This window comes from Meles meles, chromosome 9 (assembly GCF_922984935.1).
Source record: "Meles meles chromosome 9, mMelMel3.1 paternal haplotype, whole genome shotgun sequence".
NCBI lineage: Eukaryota > Metazoa > Chordata > Mammalia > Carnivora > Mustelidae > Meles > Meles meles.
Window position 1 is genome coordinate 56670570 of NC_060074.1, and position 20969 is coordinate 56691538.

Below are 20969 nucleotides of genomic sequence, written 5' to 3' on the forward strand. Positions count from 1 at the left end.
TTTTTAGCAAAATAGGCATCCATTGGCTTCTAGCCTATTTTTTCACTATCTGACCATGAAAGTTTTCACATCATTAAATATTATCTGAGAATATGATACGTTATATGTACAGAGTATTCTCGTGGTTATATCTTAACGATCCCTCTCTAATTTGGGATGTTGTATTGATACCAGTCAATCTAAAAAAATAACAAAAAGAAAGAGGAATGCATGATTGCCATCCTTGTACAGAAGTCTCTGCGCACATCCCCACTTCCTTTCTTAGCGTGAATGCTTACGGTTGCAAAGGCTGGGGCAAAGACATCGTCTTTGTTTTCTAGTCGCCTCTTCAGCAAGCCTACAGATGTCTTGAAACAAAAATCTTGACCTCCTTGTCGTTTCTGTCACATTGTAGGTGCACCATATATACTTGATGGAGGGATAGTTAGAAAGAAAAAGGGTTGCCCTGAACTTCATCCTCTCCCCTTCCTCTGGCAAAAGAAAATGGGAGTTTCCTTCAGCTGTCTACCTTGCCTTCTGAGATAAAGGGACCAAGAAGAAAGTTTTCTTTGAAGAGAAAACTTGCCAAGGAGATGTGGGTTCCCACAAAGCTCGGTGACAAGCCCTGTTGCTGCTCAGCAATGCCCTTAAGGGGCCCCGCCCCCTGCCCATATAAAGCCAGGCTGCACTGGGGCGGCAGCAGCTGGCACACAGCCTCCAGCCTCCGGAGCACCATCGTGGCCTTGGCACTGGCACTGGCACAAGCTATGGCAAATGAAGTGCAAGTCCTGCTCTCCCCGCTGAAAGGGGGGCATCCTCCTGCAGGTAGGCTGCCCACCTGCCCTCTGCCATCCTGCAGAGCGCACCGGTCTCCCTGCTGCTCCTCTTCCCATCAGTGCCTGCAACAGGGGCTCCCCAGCAGAGCCGAGGTTCTCAGAGTTCCCTTGTCACTTTAGCGTCACACGACCTCATTGCCTCCTACATCTTAGCACTCTCCGGGCTTGTGTATACACCGCCTGAGGATTGGTCAAGCCCCAGCTGAATTAAAACCTCATTAGAGATGAAGGGATAAGGGATTCAGAGCTTGTGAAAGGGGAGAGCTAAGGTTGGACCTTCCATCCTGGGCTGTAGGTTAGCAGCGAGGCGTCCACAGGAAGGCAATTTACTGCCATGGCAACCTTCTTCCCAAGAGGAGCCAGCTCTAAGTCTCAGTCGCCCCAAAATGACTGTGCATCCTCTGACTTCGGACCCAGGCAAGTCAGCTTCCACACAGAGGACAGCAACTTTATTTTTCTCTCTCTTCTCAGGCTTTGGGGTTGGGCAGTGTTATCCAGAATGTAGTTTGCCTTGTCTTCAAGCTGAGGAGCACTTTTTAATGCAGACCCAAGCACTGGAGGGGGCTGACTGGGGAAGGTAGCAATCAAAGTATTTGGCAAAGTAGCCATAGTTTTCTCTCACTCTTTATTCTTCTTTTTCTTAACGTAGACTCTCTGTAATATGGAAGTTAGCTTTATTGTACTTATTGTTCATACAGATTGGCTGAGGTGAGCAGGTCTATTTTTAGCCAGTTTTATGTTCTTTCATCTGTCTTCCTTCTTTTTTACCTTAAGAAACATCTCAAAATCTTGACCACTTTGTTCTTGCCTTTCTCCATTGACAAAATTTGTTTATTGGCATAATGCTTTGGCACCTCTAAGCCAAGGTTATTTCAGTCATCTTTGCTGCAGGGGATGCTGGCAGGAATCACCTTCGGAAAGCTTCGAAAATGGACACAGAGGTTCGACCGCTCATCTGAAAAGAGTCTGAATTTTACTACTAATTCTGAGCTTTAAGTTCTAGGCACTGTGTCCCGGTTTCCTGTGGCAGACTCCTGACCTTTTATACTTGTAATTGGATTTGGCATAGTTAACATTATCTGTATTTAAAGTTAATGATGCTGGGGCACCTGGGTGGCTCAGTCAGTTGAGCATCACACTCTTGATTTCGGCTCAGGTCATGATCTCAGGGTTGTGAGATCAAGCCCCATATCAGGCTCGGAACTGGGTGTGGAGCCTGCTTGGGCTGCTCTCTCCCTCTGCCCCTCCCCACCTCTCTTAAAATAAATAAACAAAATAAAATAAACAAAGTAAAGTTGATGCTAACTAATGGTCAGGAACTATACATGCAAATTATTAGAAGAAACATTCATTACAGAGAGGGAAAAAAAGAATACATTCTTTCCTCACCTCTTCCACCCCAATCCTTCATGAAACGGAGAAGCTAAAACCAGATTCACTAAATTACATTTATGCACAAAGAACACAGAGATAAACTTAACCAAATGAAAGTTTGAATGAAACCACCAGGAACTTTCTGTCCCACCGCTAATGATTGCTAATTACTCTGTGTACATAGCACACCATGACTCCATCAAGCATGTCACAATGCCCCTGGCATGACAATTAATTATTGTGAACTGTGACACTACAGATAAGAGGTTTGGGGTAATTAGGATGGAGATGAAGGCAGACTTTTGCCTCCCCACTGAGAGCAAAGAAACAAAGAAACCTCATCCTTCAGCTTGTCTTGCTACATATTTTAAATCTGAACCAGTTTGCTGTGGTGCAAAATGTTATTGATGGAACAATAATTCATTGCCAAAACGCCGCTAAATCTTCACCTGATTTTTATAAGCAAAATAGAGATCCCTGAAAGTGGGCAGCAGGTGCGATATGGCGGGAAGGGTCTGACACCACCTTTGGAATCGGGCAGAGTCTCGGCTTACCCTCTGCCTTCATTCCATACCCCTGGCTGCAGAATCCTCATCTTTTTTTTTTTTTTTTAAGATTTTATTTATTTATTTGTCAGACAAAGATAACAAGTAGGCAGAAAGGCAGGCAGAGAGAGGGGGGCAGGCAGGCTCCTGCTGAGCAGAGAGCCCAAATGCGTGGCTCGATCCCAAGACCCTGAGATCATGACCTGAGCCGAAGGCAGAGGCTTTTACCCACTGAGCCACCCAGGTGCCCCAGAATCCTCATCTTTAAAGCAGCAGCTAATAAATAGCATCGATACTATTAGGTTGTTATGATAATTAAAGGAGAAAACCCATGTAAAGCAGCTGACACGTGAATGTTAGTCTCCTTAAAATGCAGGCCTCAGTGAAACACACCTCTGGCAGAAGGAATGATCCTTCCCTATCGCTCGCAAGGGGTTCTGATGTTCACGGCTGCACGAGGCACGACCGCGGCAGTCAGAACAGAAGGAAACTGAAGGAAATGGACAAGATAAATGTGCTTGCCTCCTCATAGTTGAAAATGAAACCTCTCAGAAATCAACCAGCTGTCATTCTTTCCCACCTCCATGTGGAGTGCTTAGTCATGTTTCTTTTTTGTATATTAATATAATATACATCTCATTTTGGTTAGCCCTGGTTATCAGTTTGTGCTGGGAAGCAAGACTACATTAAGCTTGAGGTGGTCTAGGTGCTATTCAGCTTAGCTTTGGATTTTCTGTTTTTTTGCGGTGCTCTCAGTTTTAGAGGAAACCCATCACGTGAATGGCCAAAAATCTGTGAGCAGAAGGTGATAGAAGGAAGCGAAGTACACAATGAACTAGAAAGAGCAGGTGTTCCGAGGTTTTCTGTATTTCTTGCACGTTGTAACTGGGTTTAAGTCAAATGAATCAGAGCCTTCAGAGGGGTCACTTTGAAACCCCCAGAGAGAATCAGTTTTCTGGCTCACTAATGAGAGAGGGAAGTTTGGAGACATGTGCAAGTGTGAATCTAATACAGAAAATGAGGGGGAAGCCATAGCTACAAAAGGGCCCAGATCATTTAAAATAGAATAAACACCACAGGCTTCCTTTTCTCAACTCCCGTCTGCTCAAGTCAATGTATGGGGGTTGATCTGTGAGGCTCGAGGAGAGGTTGTAAGACCCAGTACCCCAGACATTGACTGCAAGACCAGCTGCTTTCCTAGACACGGCCGCAGCCCTGCAGACTGGCGATGCACTGTCATCCTTGTTTCACAGAGGAGCAAACTAAATGTCAGCAAGGTTGAGGGACTAGCCGGAAGCCATGCAGCTAGTGCGGGCAGTGGGGCTGAGATCTGAAAATAAAGGGGGCCCCATGCTCCCCTGCTCTAGAACCCTCTCTCTTTACTTCACCACCTTTTCCTGACTTTCCTTTTGGGTCTCGATTGACATCTTAAAATGGGCTGACAAACTGACTCTAAATGCAAAGTGAAAATAAAATCACTTTTATTCATCTCAACTTTTAGTTAAAATCCTCAAATATAACAGCTCAGTCACAAGGCAGCATGTTCACAAACCTTTCTGTTACTCAGCCTTTTCCTGTCCATTTTCCACTGATTCGTGAAAGAGAAAAGCTTCTTTTGCAGGCAGATGTGTCTTTCTTTATCTTGACTATCCTCTACCAGAAACTGTTGTCTGGAAAATCTTAGCTGGAAGAGTATCATATAGCATCCTAAACTCAAGTGCCTATTTTTGCAAAGTTATAAACTATAAAAGCAGCCAGAAGAGTATAATGCTTGCTCAGCAAAGGTTCATTTTCCCCACATAAATTTAGATTTTCTAATGAAATTATCCAGAAGGGCATCTCTCTCTTTTACATTTTTTAAATCTCTAGTTCATTTTGAATAAAGTCTTATCTTATGTATTTGTACTCAACTGTTAAAATGTTAAAATCAGTTCATATTTTACCTTGCCCAATTCCAATTATTCCTTCTATAGAAGTTCAAAAGGCATTATAGTCCCAAACATGGAATTGTGTAAATTACTACAACTTTAAGTAAACTAAGTTAGATACAGTGAAACTTCAAGAGTTCTCATGAGTTGGACCTACCTGGTCTATCGAATATGGGCAGTATCTGATTGTGTCGGATTGTATATATTTATTTACAGTGGTTTATCTCAATTCTGGGAGACCTGTGTGACTAGTGTTCCCAGCAGAGCTTTGATGATGACCCTCCCACAAACTGGTTCCATCCAGTTCAGTCACCCTAAGTAGTACGAGGAGCCTTAATCTATATCTTAGTATGTCCATGTAGAGTATGGGGATATTATCTTCTGTGTCTTTCTGCTGTATGTGGCTGACCAAGCAAATTACCTACCAGAACAAGTTTGATACAAGAACTGTGCTCTGGAAATCCAAGATGTGTGTGGTTTACTTATGCCTCCTAAATCACCGAGTTAGAGCATAGAGCCCCATCACAGAGAGGATCCAAAGACTCCTGGATGAAAGTAGGAATCTTCTGGGAGGATTTTTAATTTCCCCTCAAATCTTTCTGTCTTTTTATTCTTAAGAATACATTCTTCAATTTCTTCTGGTATTTACTTCTCTGTTAAGTGCCATATATATATGAAAGTGATTTTATTTTGGAGGCAAAGACTTAATGATAAAGATCACCTACTTCAACTTCTGTCAAATTCCCCCAGGTCCTCCTAAGATGTTCATGGCAGGGCACTTCTTTTCTTGAACGCACTGAGAGCCAAGGGACTTACTGTTGTACTAGGCACCCTTTGAATAATACAAACTAGCCAGGCTAGTAGCCAGGCTCTACCTTTCTGGAACATTTATCCTTTGGTCTTCAGTCTCTCCTCTGGAAAAACATCAAGTAAATACAAGTAATAACAATTACCATAAACCGGGTGCTCATGTCATCTCTATTGTCTAGAGTTACCTGAACAATTATTCTTATTGAAGGATGCAGAAACTGAGTCTTAGAGGGATTTAAGTGTCTTGCTCAAGGTCCCAGAGCTCAGTAGGGGTAGAACTATCTGACCCGACATAAAATCTCCTCACCAGCATGGGTGTCTGGGTGGCTGAGTTGGTTTAGCATTTGACTCTTTTTTTGTTGTTGTTAAGATTTTATTTATTTATTTATTTGACAGACAGAGATCACGAGTAGGCAGAGAGGCAGGCAGAGAGAGAGATGCAGGGAAGAAGACTCACTGCTGAACAGAGAGCCCGATGCAGGGCTCGATTCCAGGACCCTGGGATCATGACCTGAGCCAAAGGCAGAGGCTTTAACCCACTGAGCCACCCAAGCGCCCCTGCATTTGACTCTTGATCTCAGTTCAGGTCTTAATTTCAGGGTCTTGATCTCAGGGTGGTGAGTTTGAACCCTACATTGGGCCCCACACCTGGAATCTACTTAAAAAAAAAAAAAAAATTCCTCACCAGAAAACCATTCTTCCTCCACATGATAGCCCCTCAGATCTTTGAAGATGCCACCTACATTCTCTTGAGTCTGTCTTTTTCGGAAGTGACGTTTCCATACTCCCTAGTTCCTCCTGTGATGTGGCTCCATTCCTCACACTGGCCCCTCTCCTCTTGACTTGTAGGTTGTCAAGGTTTTTGCAAATAAGTAGCACAAAACTCAACATTCCAAAGGGCATCTCATTTTTGACTATTGCTTATTTTAACTATTAACAAGTTTGCTTCTATAGTTGGTGATAATAATCAGTCTAGGTAGAATAAATACATAGAAACAACAGCATCAGGGAAAACACAAGGAATGTTAATAAGAAAATAATTACAGCACTCCATATTTCAAAAGCACCTCTCACAGGGAGAAAGAAAAACACAGTTGGGAGGGGTACGGAAGGCCCAACCTTTAGACCTCCTGTTTGGCTCCTCTCAGCACAAGAGTCAGGGGCTGTGAACACCAGCCCCTTCACACAGAGGCACTCCCTCCTCCGTCTTCCTGGGAAAGCCATCCCTTGGTTTATTTCACATCTACATTCTGTATCTGTTCAGATGTTTTCTCATCATTTGATTTCTGTTGCTGATTACTCTGCATGCCTTTTTCTCATATAATATGTGTCTCTCTCTGGGTGTGCAGGAATTTAAAGCAGACCATGTGTAAAAATAGCATTCTTTTCCTAGACTGACTCTAATACTGCAAAATTCTCATGAGAAGCTTTTATAGTCAATGAAAAAACAATTTGATAATTCAAAATGACCAAGTGGAGTTTATTCCATGAATGCAAGAATGGTTTGATAGTAAGACAACCATTAATCTATCTGTATAGATTAATATCTGTTAATATAAGTAACCACATGAAGGATAAAAATCATGGATCATATCCATGAATGTTAAATAGGCATTTGTAATTTTCAAGCCCAACGAAATAGTAATAGAAGAACATTTCCCTAATTTGAAAAAAATATATATATATTACATATACATATATATTTTTGTGTATATGTGTGTGTATCCACCTAAGTACACATCATATGTAATGAAAAAAATTAAAAGCAATCCCTTAAAAATTATTATAATGAAGATATCAACCATCATGACTATTTAACATTATTCTACAGGAAGTAGTACTATAATTCTTTACAGGTTATATAATGTTTTTTTACCTTAAAAACCCAAGGGAATCAACAACAAAAAAATTATAAACAGTAAGAACTCAATAAGTTCTGGGTATAAAGTCAGTGGTACAAGAACAACAATCTGTCAGAGTTATAATTGAAGAATTGACCCCCTTTACAAAGCAGCAACCAAGGTAAAATGCTTAAGGAATAAACTTGGCAAAAAAAGATTTATGCGAACCAGTTACTGAGGGATGTGAACAATGTGAACAATGAAAATGCATACCATGTTCTTGAATAGAGTCACCACAAATATAAACACGTGAATTTTCCCTTTTAAAAAAAATCTTTAAATTTAAAGCAATACCATTAAAAAAATAGACAAAAATTTGAACAGCTCATAAAGAGAAAATAGAAATGGCTTCAAAACACAGAAATAAGCTCAACCTTTAGTAAAATAGAAGAAATGCAAATTAAAACACGTTATCTTTCTTTTTTAACTTCCTGGTCGACAAAACCAAATATTTTGCAGCTCCCATTGCTGCTAAAGTAAGAGGAAAAAATCCCTGTCATCTTCGTTCCTGAGGCTGTAACTGGTACAGCCTCTGGGAAAGGCAATTTGGCAAGTTGTAACAAAATTTTGAAAGCACATACCCTTCAGAACTAACAAGATCACGTGTAGGAATTTATCCCACGGGTATACTTGCACTTGTGCAAAATTATGCATATAAAAGGATATTTGTTTTAGCATTGTTTGTGACATCAATGAATTAGAAACATCTGAAACGTCTAATATTTGGGAATTGGTTAAGTAAATACAGGACGTTCACATAATGAAAATTTAAAGCAGATGTTAAAAAGAACGACGCATTTCTCTCTATATAGATAGATAGAGAATTTACTCCAAAATATATGATTGAATGAAAAATATAAACAAACAAGATGTAGAACAGTGTGTATCTTATGCTGCCATTTAAACAAGAGTAATAATATGTGCAGTATCTGGGATGAACACATAGGACATGTCTAACATGAGCAGTATCTAGGAGATGAACTAGGGGCTAGAAATAATGGTGGGAGAGAGAATGCAGACTCTTTCACACTTTTTGAGTTATGTGCCTTATGCATATTTCACAAAATCAGCAATATATGTAATAATTTTTAAAGAACAGTGATAAAATCAAATTTCTAAGTGCATTGAGAAATAGAATAGGTTTTCCTTACTTTTCATTTTATTAGACCGAGCTTTGGAATTTGCCAATTTGACATTTCCATAAAAAGAATTAACAGGTTCAAACAAATCAATGTCCATTTAGCTTTTGCTCATTTGAGCTTGTCAGATTTTAGATGTGCAAATTTCCTGGGAACAGAAAGAAGTATTTGCTTTGACTAGCAATCTGAAATGGGTTGTTCCTTTTCAAAAGTTGATTTCATCTGACATTGTTAAACACTTGAATTGCTGTTAGGTCATCTGTAGCCTAATTAACACTAATTGATCTCCTGAATGGCAGGATTTTTAATGTAGTTTAATTACTCATTAGAACATCTGAGCTTGGCCAATGTCCGGAGGTTTAGGGTCTGGGATGGAAGGTGGGGTTCCAGTGGGATCAGAGGCATCTCTCTTGAATTAAATGGCTGTTACCATCACATGCCCTGACTTTTGGCTCATCTCTCAGAATCTGTGCTTTTGAATGCTTCAGTTGAAAAGAAAAAAAAAAAGTGCAAGCCTTGCACAAACTTTAATCTTGTGGGAAAACAAGAGGGTCATATTGTAATTGTCTGTGGCTATCATAAAAAGCATAATTGATTTGATAACAAGAAAAAAATGTTTTTCAGTGAAATGCCCAAGGTAGTATGTTGCTGTTCTCCTCCCCAAACCAAAGGTGTAAACCTCTGCTACTTTTCTTAGCCTCAGTTCCTGCTCTCTGAACATAAACAAGCAGACCTCAGCCCTTCTCCGCTTCCCCACCTTTTCTGCCTAACACAACATTTTTTCTTCTATTCAGTTCAAGGTAACGTTTTATTGTGTCATTTTAGATAAAAGTTTAGATCTTCAAAAAGTAAGTTCTAAAGTTCTTTTCAAATCTTAATTCATACCTTGAATAAGAAAAGCAAGCCTACTGTTTTTATTCTAATCACAACTCCTGTGTTGATGCTTGTTTGTTTATTTGTTTTGGGTTTTTTTGTTTGTTTGTTTGTTTGATGCTTGTTTGTTTATAGTAAAGGCTGGAGGAATGCGAATTTCCAAAAAACAAGAAATTGGCGTCCTGGAGAGACATACCAAAAAAACAGGATTAGAGAAAACAAGGTAGGGATTACTTAATTTCTTCTCCTTCATCACTTCAAGGAGTTTTGAGTGACTGCTTACAGAAGTCAGAGACCTCCCTGAATTTTACGATAAACCAAGGCTCCCAGGCCTTTACTGAACAGGGTTAGAGCCAGCCAGCTGAGGAGTGGGGACAGGGGCTAAAGATGAAAGGCACATTCAGGTGAAAGGTTGCTACCTTCTAGAAAACTCTCTCTGGGCCCACTCATGACCCACATCCTCCTCCTCTCTGCAGCCCGCCCAGCTCCCTTGTACTTACAAAGCACAATCCTGAGTGCATCCAAACCTGACTCATGTTCCTTGATCCTATTTTCAAATTAGCCTTTAAAATAATGTCCCTAGGCTGGCCCTGTATTCATAATATGCTTTCTGCTGTAGCAAATCTTCTGAATTAAAAATAAATGGTTTTTTGGGGGGGGGTTGTTTTAAATCCATCACTCAATTATTTAGAAAATAATGGCCGCTATATTCGGCATAGCCCGAAGGCATACAGATACTGAAGCTGGTCTCTCCCTGCTCCTTCTGCTGTGACCTTGACAAAAGGCACAGCTCAGCAGAGAGCTGTGGGCTGCGGAGGTGCACAAATGGCCCAAGCACGGGACTGTGGTTAAGGAAAATGACTGTGTTGAAAAAGAAAGAAACGTCCAAAACTCCAAGGAGGTGATGGGGACACTTTAGAGACAATTTCAACATGGTTTCCACAGATGAGTTGAAGAGTGATTCAAACAGAGTCAGTCAGAGGACGTTCAGGGATGGGCAGGGAAGTATAGTAGTCTCAGAAAAGGAATGCAGCGGGAAATAGACTGGGGAATTTCTCTGGCTCTTTCATATAAAATTATTTTGAAATCATTTTTAAAGTTTTCTTCCCAGTTTCTGGGAAGAGAATTTTCTGAGGGTTTGTTCCACTTTTAAAATGAAATGCGCATTGGCCCCATTACCAGTTAAGTTTTTTGTTTCTTCTGATATCAGAAAATAATTGCCACACAGTGAAAGCCAAGGCTGTAAATTCTCAGCGGCTGACCCGGCCTCTAGGACAGTTCTTAAAACAGAGAAAGCCCTTGAAACGACACCAGACTGTTGTTGAACTGCAAGCTGGTTTGATTCTGTTACTAAAACCTGATCAAGCCCTGTTTATGGTGACCCTGGTTACCATGCCTGGGCCAGGGGCTCGGGAGCTAAAAAGTCATGGCTTGGAAATGACATCTAGTTGGCAGCCAGTAGACGAGGCATTCGTTCCTCTGCATCTCAGGAAATGGGGACTCAACTGTGAATTCTGGCATCAGCCGAACGCTGTGGGAAGAGCTGACCAGAGGTAAAAAAGTGGAGATTGGAACCCTCTTTAAAAATTCAGTTGTTGTCTTATAGTCATTCAAAAATGAGAATGGGGGGAGGGGTGGCACCTGGGTGGCTCAGTTGGTTAAGCGACTGCCTTCAGCTCAGGTCATGATCCTGGAGTCCCAGGATGGAGTCCCACATCTGGCTCCCTGCTCAGCAGGGAGTCTGCTTCTCCCTCTACCCTCCTACCCCTCCCATGCTCGCTCTCTCTCTCTCTCTGTCTCTCTCCCCCAAATAAATAAATAAAATCTTTTTTAAAAAGGAGAACGGGACCACTGAAGAACATAAACAGCAGGAAATAGCTCCACTTCTCTATTGCCCTATTCATTAGCATCAGTGATAGGTATGGGGGCCTGATATGTATAGGATTTGGGGGCCACTTTATTTATTTATTTGTTTGTTTTTAAGATTTTATTTATTTGACAGAGAGATCACAAGTAGGCAGAGAGGCAGGCAGAGAGAGAGGGGGAAGCAGGCTTCCTGCTGAGCAGAGAGCCCGATGTGGGACTCGATCCCAGGACCCTGAGATCATGACCTGAGCCGAAGGCAGAGGCTTAACCCACTGAGCCACCCAGGCGCCCCTATTTATTTTTTTTTAAGATTTTTATTTTATTTATTTGACAGACAGAGATCACAAGTAGGCAGAGAGGCAGGCAGAGAGAGAGGGGGAAGCAGTCTCCCCACTGAGCAGAGAGCCCGATGTGGGGCTTGATCCCAGGACTCTGGGATCATGACCTGAGCCAAAGGCAGAGGCTTTAACCCACTGAGCCACCCAGGTGCCCCTGGGGGCCACTTTAAAGAGAAGTAATGAAACATCATGGATATGAAAGAGCTGGGCACTGGCCTGACCGGAAGGAGGAAGGAGCCAGTGCAAGGCGAGGCTCTGAAGCTGAAGCTTCATTCTCTCCACCCTCAATCCCCCTCGGCCGTTGACATTGCTGTGCTTCCGGAGTGCATGCAGGAAATATGAGGACCTCATTTTCATGGACAAACATCCTTCCCTACATCTTCTTGGAGGATGGCTTTTGCAAAATGTATCAGAGAAGATAAATTTCTAAGTATCATCAATCTATGTCCATGTCCTAATAACTTCCCCTCACCAATGCCAAACATCCAGAAAAAAAAAAAAAAGTGCCAAATGCAAAGTTTCCATCAAGAAGCTGTACAAGCAGGCTCAACCCTGATTGACGCTCTCCTACAAAATAAATTGGCCTGAGAAAAAGAAGCCAGATGCAAAAGAGTCCATGCTGTGTGATTCTTTTTATGAAGTACAGAAACAGTCAAAACTAATCCACGGGGCTCTAAGTCAGGGGAGTGTTTATCCCTGGGGGCGGCTGGTTTGGCTAGTTGTGAAGAGTCACCAAGCTATATACGCCCACGGAAAGATGAAATAAAAATAGACCAGTAATTCTAACTTGGCCTACAAAGATTTTTACAGCACATGGACACACAAAGCAGATTTTTTTTTTTTCTTCTGGATACTGCCAAGCAGAGTAAAATCTTAAAGGCCAAGTAGACAGTCGCTGTATCAATCATTTAGCCTCCTTAGTAGAAGGTTTTTGGGTCCTATGTGAAATTTTGTTTCATCTTTACAGTGCCATTGCAAGTGTTGCCAAACTCCAGGCCATGGATGCTCTGAATGACACGCTGGAGAAGGTGAGGCGGGGGTGTGGGTGAGGCCCCTCACGGGACGCTCCCGGTCAGGATTTATCCAACACTCAGGTTGAATGAGGGAACAAAGTTGAGCGCTGAGCTTTTATCCAACTCAGAGATTTGCCCTTCTTGTGGAGGACTCCACTCGCAGTCCAAGGAACACAAAGAGGTTTTGGTGAGAAGACCTGTTTCTCCCAAGTTCCTAGTGTCTATTTAATAAATCATGTCAAAAATAAGACAGAAGCAAGGCAAGAATCATGACGCCGGAGTGGCAGAGTTGTACTGTGCCATCCCGAATATTTCTCAGAACCATCGGCATGTTTTTATAAAAAGGCAGCCTGTGGATGGGTACTTGAGCAGTGCAGGACCTTGCGACCCATCACTTCCTACCCGCAAGGCAATATTTGATTTGAGGTGAAAGTGGGTGGTGGACGGTTGCACAGGTTAGGGCTGGAGGAACGCTCAGCACTGGCTAGGTTTATCCAGGAATATCTGTTCCTGCAGGTAGTTGGCCATTGCTAAATTTATTTCTGTATCTTGTATTTCTTCTAAGTAGCTCCAGAAACTCGGAAAACTCTTACCAGATTAACAGTGGTTTGGTTTTGGATTTACTAGTTTGTTTTTGAATTTTGTAGGTAAACTAAGTGAAGGTCCTTATTCTATCCCTCAGGGGCAGATAATTTGCATTGAAAGCAAGGAATAACCATTGTTTCTACTGTTCTCCTGTTAATGGAAGGGACAGGACTGTGCATAATTTAGAGAAGGAAGACTGTCACTGCCAAAATCAGGGCTCTGGAAAAGATGGAAGCAGAAACTGAGCAGCTAGTCCTCTAGGGGCCTCCACTCTAGCCGCTTCTCCACTTTATTGGTATGACCTTGAGCAAATTACTCATACTGTGCCTTAGATAAATTATTTGTAACATGGAGATAAGGAAGGGCACCTGGGTGGCTCAGTCAGTTGAGTGTCTGACTCTTTTTTTGTTTGTTTGTTTGTTTACAGCATAACAGTGTTCATTGTTTTGGCATCACACCCAGTGCTCCATGCAGTACATGCCCTCTCTATTACCCACCACCTGGTTCCTCAACCTCCCACCCCCCACCCCCCACCCCTTCAAAACCCTCTGGTTGTTTTCCAGAGTCCATAGTCTCTCATGGTTCATCTCCCCTTCCAGTTTCCCTCAACTCCCTCTCCTCTCCATCTCCCCATGTCCTCCATGTTCTCTGTTATGCTCCACAAATAAGTGAGACCATATGATACTTGACTCTCTCTGCTTGACTTATTTCGCTCAGCATAATCTCTTCCAGTCCCGTCCATGTTGCTACAAAAGTTGGGTATTCATCCTTTCTGATGGAGGCATAATACTCCATTGTATATATGGACCACATCTTCCTTATCCATTCATCCGCTGAAGGACATCTTGGTTCTTTCCACAGTTTGGCGACCGTAGCCATTGCTGCAATAAACATTGGGGTACAGATGGCCCTTCTTTTCACTACATCTGTATCTTTGGGGTAAATACCCAGCAGTGCAATTGCAGGGTCATAGGGAAGCTCTATTCTTAATTTCTTCAGGAATCTCCACACTGTTCTCCAAAGTGGCTGCACTAACTTGCATTCCCACCAACAGTGTAAGAGGGTTCCCCTTTCTCCACATCCTCTCCAACACACGTTGTTTCCTGTCTTGCTAATTTTGGCCATTCTAACTGGTGTCAGGTGGTATCTCAATGTTGTTTTAATTTGAATCTCCCTGATGGCTAGTGATGATGAACATTTTTTCATGTGTCTGATAGCCATTTGTATGTCTTCGTTGGAGAAGTATCTGTTCATATCTTCTGCCCATTTTTTGATATGATTATCTGTTTTGTGTGTGTTGAGTTTGAGAAGTTCTTTATAGATCCTGGATATCAACCTTTTGTCTGTACTGTCGTTTGCAAATATCTTCTCCCATTCCGTGGGTTGCCTTTTTGTTTTGTTGACTGTTTCCTTTGCTGTGCAGAAGCTTTTGATCTTGATGAAGTCCCAAAAGTTCATTTTCGCTTTTGTTTCCTTGGCCTTTGGAGACATATCTTGAAAGAAGTTGCTGTGGCTGATATCGAAGAGGTTACTGCCTATGTTCTCCTCTAGGATTCTGATAGATTCCTGTCTCACGTTGAGGTCTTTTATCCATTCCGAGTTTATCTTTGTGTATGGTGTAAGAGAATGGTCGAGTTTCATTCTTCTACATATCGCTGTCCAGTTTTCCCAGCACCATTTATTGAAGAGACTGTCTTTTTTCCATTCTATATTTTTTCCTGTTTTGTTGAAGATTATTTGACTGTAGAGTTGAGGGTCCATATCTGGGCTCTCCACTCTGTTCCACTGGTCTATGTGTCTGTTTTTATGCCAGTACCACGCTGTCTTGGTGATCACAGCTTTTTAGTAAAGCTTGAAATCGGGTAACGTGATGCCGCCAGTTTTGTTTTTGTTTTTCAACATTTCCTTAGCAATTCGGGGTCTCTTCTGATTCCATACAAATTTTAGGATTATTTGCTCCAGCTCTTTGAAAAATACCGGTGGAATTTTGATTGGATGGCATTAAAAGTATAGATTGCTCTAGGCAGTATAGACATTTTAACAATGTTTATTCTTCCAATCCAAGAGCATGGAACAGTCTTCCATCTTTTTGTGTCTTCTTCAATTTCTTTCATGAGTGTTCTGTAGTTCCTCGAGTACAGGTCCAAGCCTCCCGCAAAAAAATTGAAAAATCCAGAATACACCAGCTGTCTCTACACCTTAAAGAACTGGAGAATCAACAACAAATCAAACCAACTCCACATGCAAGAAGGGAAATAATCAAGATTAGAGCAGAGATCAATGAGGTAGAAACGAGAGATACAGTAGAACGTATCAATGAAACTAGAAGCTGGTTTTTTGAAAGAATCAATAAGATCGATAAACCATTGGCCACACTAATCCAAAAGAAAGGAGAGAAAGCCCAAATTAATAAAATTATGAATGAAAAGGGAGAGATCACAACTAACACCAAGGAAATAGAAACAATCATCAAAAATTATTACCAACAGTTATATGCCAATAAGCTAAGCAACCTAGATGAAATGGATGCATTCCTGGAAAACTACAAACTCCCAAAATTGAACCAGGAAGAAATTGACAACCTGAATAGACCGAAATCTAGTAACGAGATTGAACCAGTGATCAAAAACCTCCCAAAAAACAAGAGCCCAGGATCTGATGGGATTCCCTGGGGAATTCTACCAAACTTTCAAAGAAGAAATAACACCAATTCTCCTGAAGCTGTTCCAAAAAATTGAAGCAGAAGGAAAACTTCCAGACTCTTTTTATGAAGCCAGCATTACCCTGATCCCCAAACCAGGCAAAGACCCTACCAGAAAGGAGAATTTCAGACCAATATCACTGATGAATATGGATGCAAAGATTCTCAACAAGATCCTAGCAAACAGGATCCAGCAGCACATTAAAAAGATTATCCACCATGACCAGGTGGGATTCATCCCTGGGTTGCAAGGATGGTTCAACATTCGCAAATCAATCAGTGTGATACAACACATCAATAAGAGAAGAGAGAAGAACCACATGGTCCTCTCAATTGATGCAGAAAAAGCATTTGACAAAATCCAGCATCCATTCCTGATTAAAACGCTTCAAAGTATAGGGATAGAGGGAACATTCCTGACCTTCATAAAATCTATCTATGAAAGACCCACAGCAAATATCATCCTCAATGGGAAAAAGCTTGCAGCCTTCCCATTGAGATCAGGAACACGACAAGGATGCCCACTCTCACCACTCTTGTTCAACATAGTATTAGAAGTCCTAGCAACGGCAATCAGACAACAAAGAGAAATAAAAGGTATCCAAATTGGCAATGAAGAAGTCAAACTCTCTCTCTTCGCAGATGACATGATTCTTTATATGGAGAACCCCAAAGACTCCACCCCCAAACTACTAGAACTCATACAGCAATTCAGTAACGTGGCAGGATACAAAGTCCATGTACAGAAATCAGTGGCTTTCTTATACACTAACAATGAAAATACAGAAAGGGAAATTAGAGAATCGATTGCATTTACTATAGCACCAAGAACCATAAGATACCTGGGAATAAACCTAACCAAAGAGGTAAAGGACCTGTACTCAAGTGTCTGACTCTTGATCTCCGCTCAGGTGTTGATCTCATGGTCTTGATCTCAGGGTCACAAGTCCAAGGCCTGTGTTGGGCTCCATGCTGGGCATGGAGTCTACAACAAAAACAAAACAACAACAACAAAAAGGTGATAAAGAAGAGTATATCCTTCACAGGGTTGTTGTATGGAATGAATGAGTTTGTACATGTGATGCTTTTAAAACAGTGCCTGGCACATTGTAACCTGTTTGCACTCTGGTTAGTAGTACTGGTTCTGTGACAGCAAAATAAACAGATGTGTCTGAAGTCCACGGGATGTAACAAGGCAGATGGTACTAAGCAGATTTTTTTTTTAAGTCCTCTCCATCCCCAACATCAGCTGAAACTCACAACCTCGAAATTAAGAGTGGCATGCTTTACTGGCTGAGCCAGCCAGGTGTCCCAGTACAAGGCGAGATCTTGATTATAGGCTACAGCTACAAAGCCTTCTAATGTGAGGGGCTTGGTTCTCCCACAAATAGATTTGAGGTGATGTCATAAACAGTTCTCTGCCTCCCTGGCTTTAGAAGAGGGGCTGGGATGAAGGTGCCAGAGCAACACAGGCTGCCGGCTTCTGCATCCCACATCCTCTTGCACCTGCCCACCAAACGCCTCTTCCTCGGGGGCCACGGACTGGGTGCACTCGTAAATGCAACCGGAGGGATTAGACACAGTCCTCTAGAATATATGTTAACCCAAAATAAAATGTTTAAAGGGGGTGGTCAGTAGAAGTTGATTATGCTATACATTTTTTTTAAAGATTTTATTTATTTATTTGACAGTGAGAGAGGGAAAACAAGCAGAAAGAGTGGGAGAGGGAGAAGCATGCCTCTCGCCAAGCAGGGAGCCCAATGCAGAGCTCGATCCCGGGACACTGGGATCATGACCTGAGCCAAAGGCAGACGCTTAACAGCTGAGCCACCCAGGCCCCCCATGCTATACATGAGTTACGGTGCCAGAGTCTATATTGTTGTTGTTTTTTTTTAAGATTTTATTTATTTATTTGGCAGAGACACAGCGAGAGAGGGAACACAGCAGAGGGAGTAGGAGAGGGAGAAGCAGGCCTCCTATGGAGCAGGGAGCCCGATATGGGGCTCGATCACAGGACCCCGGGATCATGACCTGAGCTGAAGGCAGACGCTTAATGACTGAGCCACCCAGGCGCCCCGAGTCTATATTGTTTTTGATAGACATATATGCTTATGTCTTGACATAGAGGAGTTCTTTCCCTTTCAGTTAAAAATATCACTTCCGTATTTCACAGATTAAAAGAAAAATCAACAACAATAACAACAAGTTGTATTTGTAAACCACAGGAAAACACTGAGATAGTGTGTTGTTACAAGTATTTTTAACAGCAACTGTGCCTATTAAAAAAATAAAACAAAACAATTTTAACTCTTAGTTCAATGTTCACTGCCATAGGGTTGTGACTAAGAGTACAGAGTTTACTGGTTAGAACAGGGCTGACATCAGACATCAAATATGTCTCCTGATGGCTCTATCACTCAGATTTCCTCCCTTTCCTATGCCTCTGGTTCCTCATCTGTAAATGGGAATGTGGTTAATAGTATTCACTTCACAGAAATGTTGTGAAAATGAAACAACCTTATGTAATATACACAAAGTACTTAGCAGAACCAAGTGCAGTTAGCCCTCATAAATGTTAACTTCTATTCCTGGGCAAGCATGCTACAGGACCTCACTTGGAATCCTAGGCAAAGGATAAAAGGCCAGCAACAAAATCAAGTTCCAAGATCACCATATATGACTGTCTTGAGTATGGTAATTGGTGGGATCCATGTGTTCTCTTACCACTAAAAAATCCCTCGTGAGTCCGTAGTTCAACCTGAAGCATAATAAGATTTTTGTTTTTTTTAAGAGAGCGGGAGAGAACACAAAGTGTGGGAGGCAAGGAGGGAGGTACAGAAGGAAAGAGAATCTTAAGCAGATTCTGCACTATGCTAGGGCTCCGTCTCTTGACCCCGAAATCAAGAATCCAAGGCTTAACCCACTGGGGCACCTAGGAGCCTCTTAAGATTTTATAGTAAAGGTCAACTTGGGTTGGAAAGACATTTTAAAAATAGATCTGTTGAGATCTGTGGTTGTCAGGAGCTAGGGGTGAGAAGAGGGTTTGACCAAAAAGAGACAGGAGGAAATTTGAGGGTTGAGGGTTCTGCCTCTTAATTTTGGCCACAGACTGTATGTACTTGTGAAAACTCATAGAACTGTACACTAAAAGGGTATATTTTACTGTAAATAAATTATACCTTAATTTTAAAATGAAAAAATGCATAAACTATATACTGCCTCATACAAAAAAAGATATATAATAGATAGAGAAATGTAAGTATAGATATCCACTGATGGATTTTCACTAGCATTACCATTCCCCCACAGTATATTTGTCATGAAGACCTAACAATATATAATTGGCCAGAAGAAATACAGTAACAGAAATGAGGGTCATATCCTCTGCATTTAAAAACATTCATGCCCTCAGCTAGAGTTATGTCTGGTCCCAAGAACCCATATTAATTCTCATACCAATGCAAGAATGTAAGAGTCTAAGGCAGTGGGGCACCTGGGTTGCTCAGTGGGTTAAGTGTCCGACTCTTGATTTCAGCTCAGGTCATAATCTCAAGGTTGTGAGATCAAGACTCACATTACTTCCACGCTGAGCATGGACCCCACTTGGGAGCGTCTGTCTCCGTCTCCCTCTGCCCTGTCCTTCACGCACATGTGCATTCTGTCTCTCTCTCTCTCTCTCTCTAAAAAAAAAAAAAAACGAGTCTAAGGCAGTAAGAGGACAGTCTTATTCATAGGATCTCATCTACCATTTAAACATGGCAAGACATTTCTATCCCTATGTCACTCATCCCTGGATACCGTGCTTTAAAACCAACGTAGGGGTTGAGATGTGGGTGATTGAAAAATAATCCCCCAAAGCCTGTAATTGTATGAATCTAAGTGGGAAGCAGCCTGAAATTTTCCCCTCCCACTATTTCCCCCAACTCTTCTCTGCACAGAACTCTCTCTCTCCCACTACCTTTCTCCTTGCCTCCTTCCCTCTCCAGATAGCCCTTCCTGCCTCTTCCAGCCCTACTTAATGAGAAAACTCATGTTGCCTGGTGACAGGCCATATAACCTGGTATTCCTGCAGAAAAGGCCTTAGGTAACCCCCAAATTCTCTCAGCTGAAAATCTGGAAGAATCAATCTCAGACCAAGTTCCACCAACTCCTTCAAGGCTGTTTGACTTTTTAGAAGACACATAGCTCCTCTGAGATTTACGATCGTTCATTTAATCTTTTTTTTTTTTAAGGCAGGGAGTGAAAGACAATGATACTGCCAAATATAATTCTGTAGACAGCTATGGAAATAAAATTTGGCAGTCATTGTGAAGCTACTCTGAACATGAAAGTATCCAGTTGAAGCATTAGTAACAGGGTTGGGTTGTGGTATGGCGCGGGGTGGACTGTTGAAGCCTAGTTAAAGTTGGGGCCACTGTTCAAGTTGCCAAATGTGTCACCACTGCCAGAGTTAGTGAGATGTATGTGAAATGGGATCCTGAGGGAGCGGAAACTCTCAAAGGCATCTGCAAATCTAAAAGGTGTCTCTTGTTCTGTAGATGAACATCACCGTAGGAGTATCCTTGAATTTCATTGACTGAATGTTTTGTTTTAAGCGTCTTGCTTAACAGGGTGTGGAAATCTAAGTGCTAACATTCAGGCTGGAAGTTAACACCCTGGAAAGATGAATAGAAGAACTGCCAGTCTGTGAATACTACTTAACTTCGGGCTCTAAAACAAAACCTGCCACTCATTTTCTTGCATCTAGAATTTCTTTCACAGCTCCAATCATAAAGACTCTTATTATGCTTCTTTTGCTTTTTTCCTCGGAAATGAAAACTATAGATTCTGAGGTCACAGCTACCCAAGATGAAGGTAGATTCTGCATGTGCGAGTTTCTATTGATCTGCTTTCCAAGTTCAGTATGTTGCCCCTTATGTGATGGAGTCTCAGCAAGACCAAAATCCTTGTACACACACTGGCCTTGAATTCTTTCCCTCACGGGGTTACCCGAGATTCTCTATCCTAATGAATCGACAAGAAACACCTTTCTTTAAAAAAAAAAAAAAAAAAAAAAAACCACTGCCATTCTATAAAGACTA

At 41.7% G+C, this 20969-nt stretch overlaps 1 protein-coding gene across 4 annotated transcripts in view; it reads left to right on the forward strand.

Moving 5' to 3' along the window:
* Nucleotides 1–469: 469 nt before the first annotated feature.
* DAPL1 (death associated protein like 1) overlaps nucleotides 470–20969 on the forward strand; it is a 35884-nt gene continuing 15384 nt past the window's right edge. For 2 of the 4 annotated variants that reach the window (XR_006820220.1, XM_046018059.1), the window contains exons 1-3: nucleotides 486–804; nucleotides 9521–9608; nucleotides 12557–12617. Coding sequence is in view for 3 of the 4 variants with exons in the window: in XM_046018059.1 (XP_045874015.1) it covers nucleotides 573–804; nucleotides 9521–9608; nucleotides 12557–12617 (381 nt within the window). In the remaining variant the exon portion in view is untranslated. Of the gene's footprint in view, nucleotides 805–9520; nucleotides 9609–12556; nucleotides 12618–13284; nucleotides 13576–20969 lie in introns of those variants that run through there. The other 2 variants (XM_046018061.1, XM_046018060.1) reach the window with 2 other exon arrangements.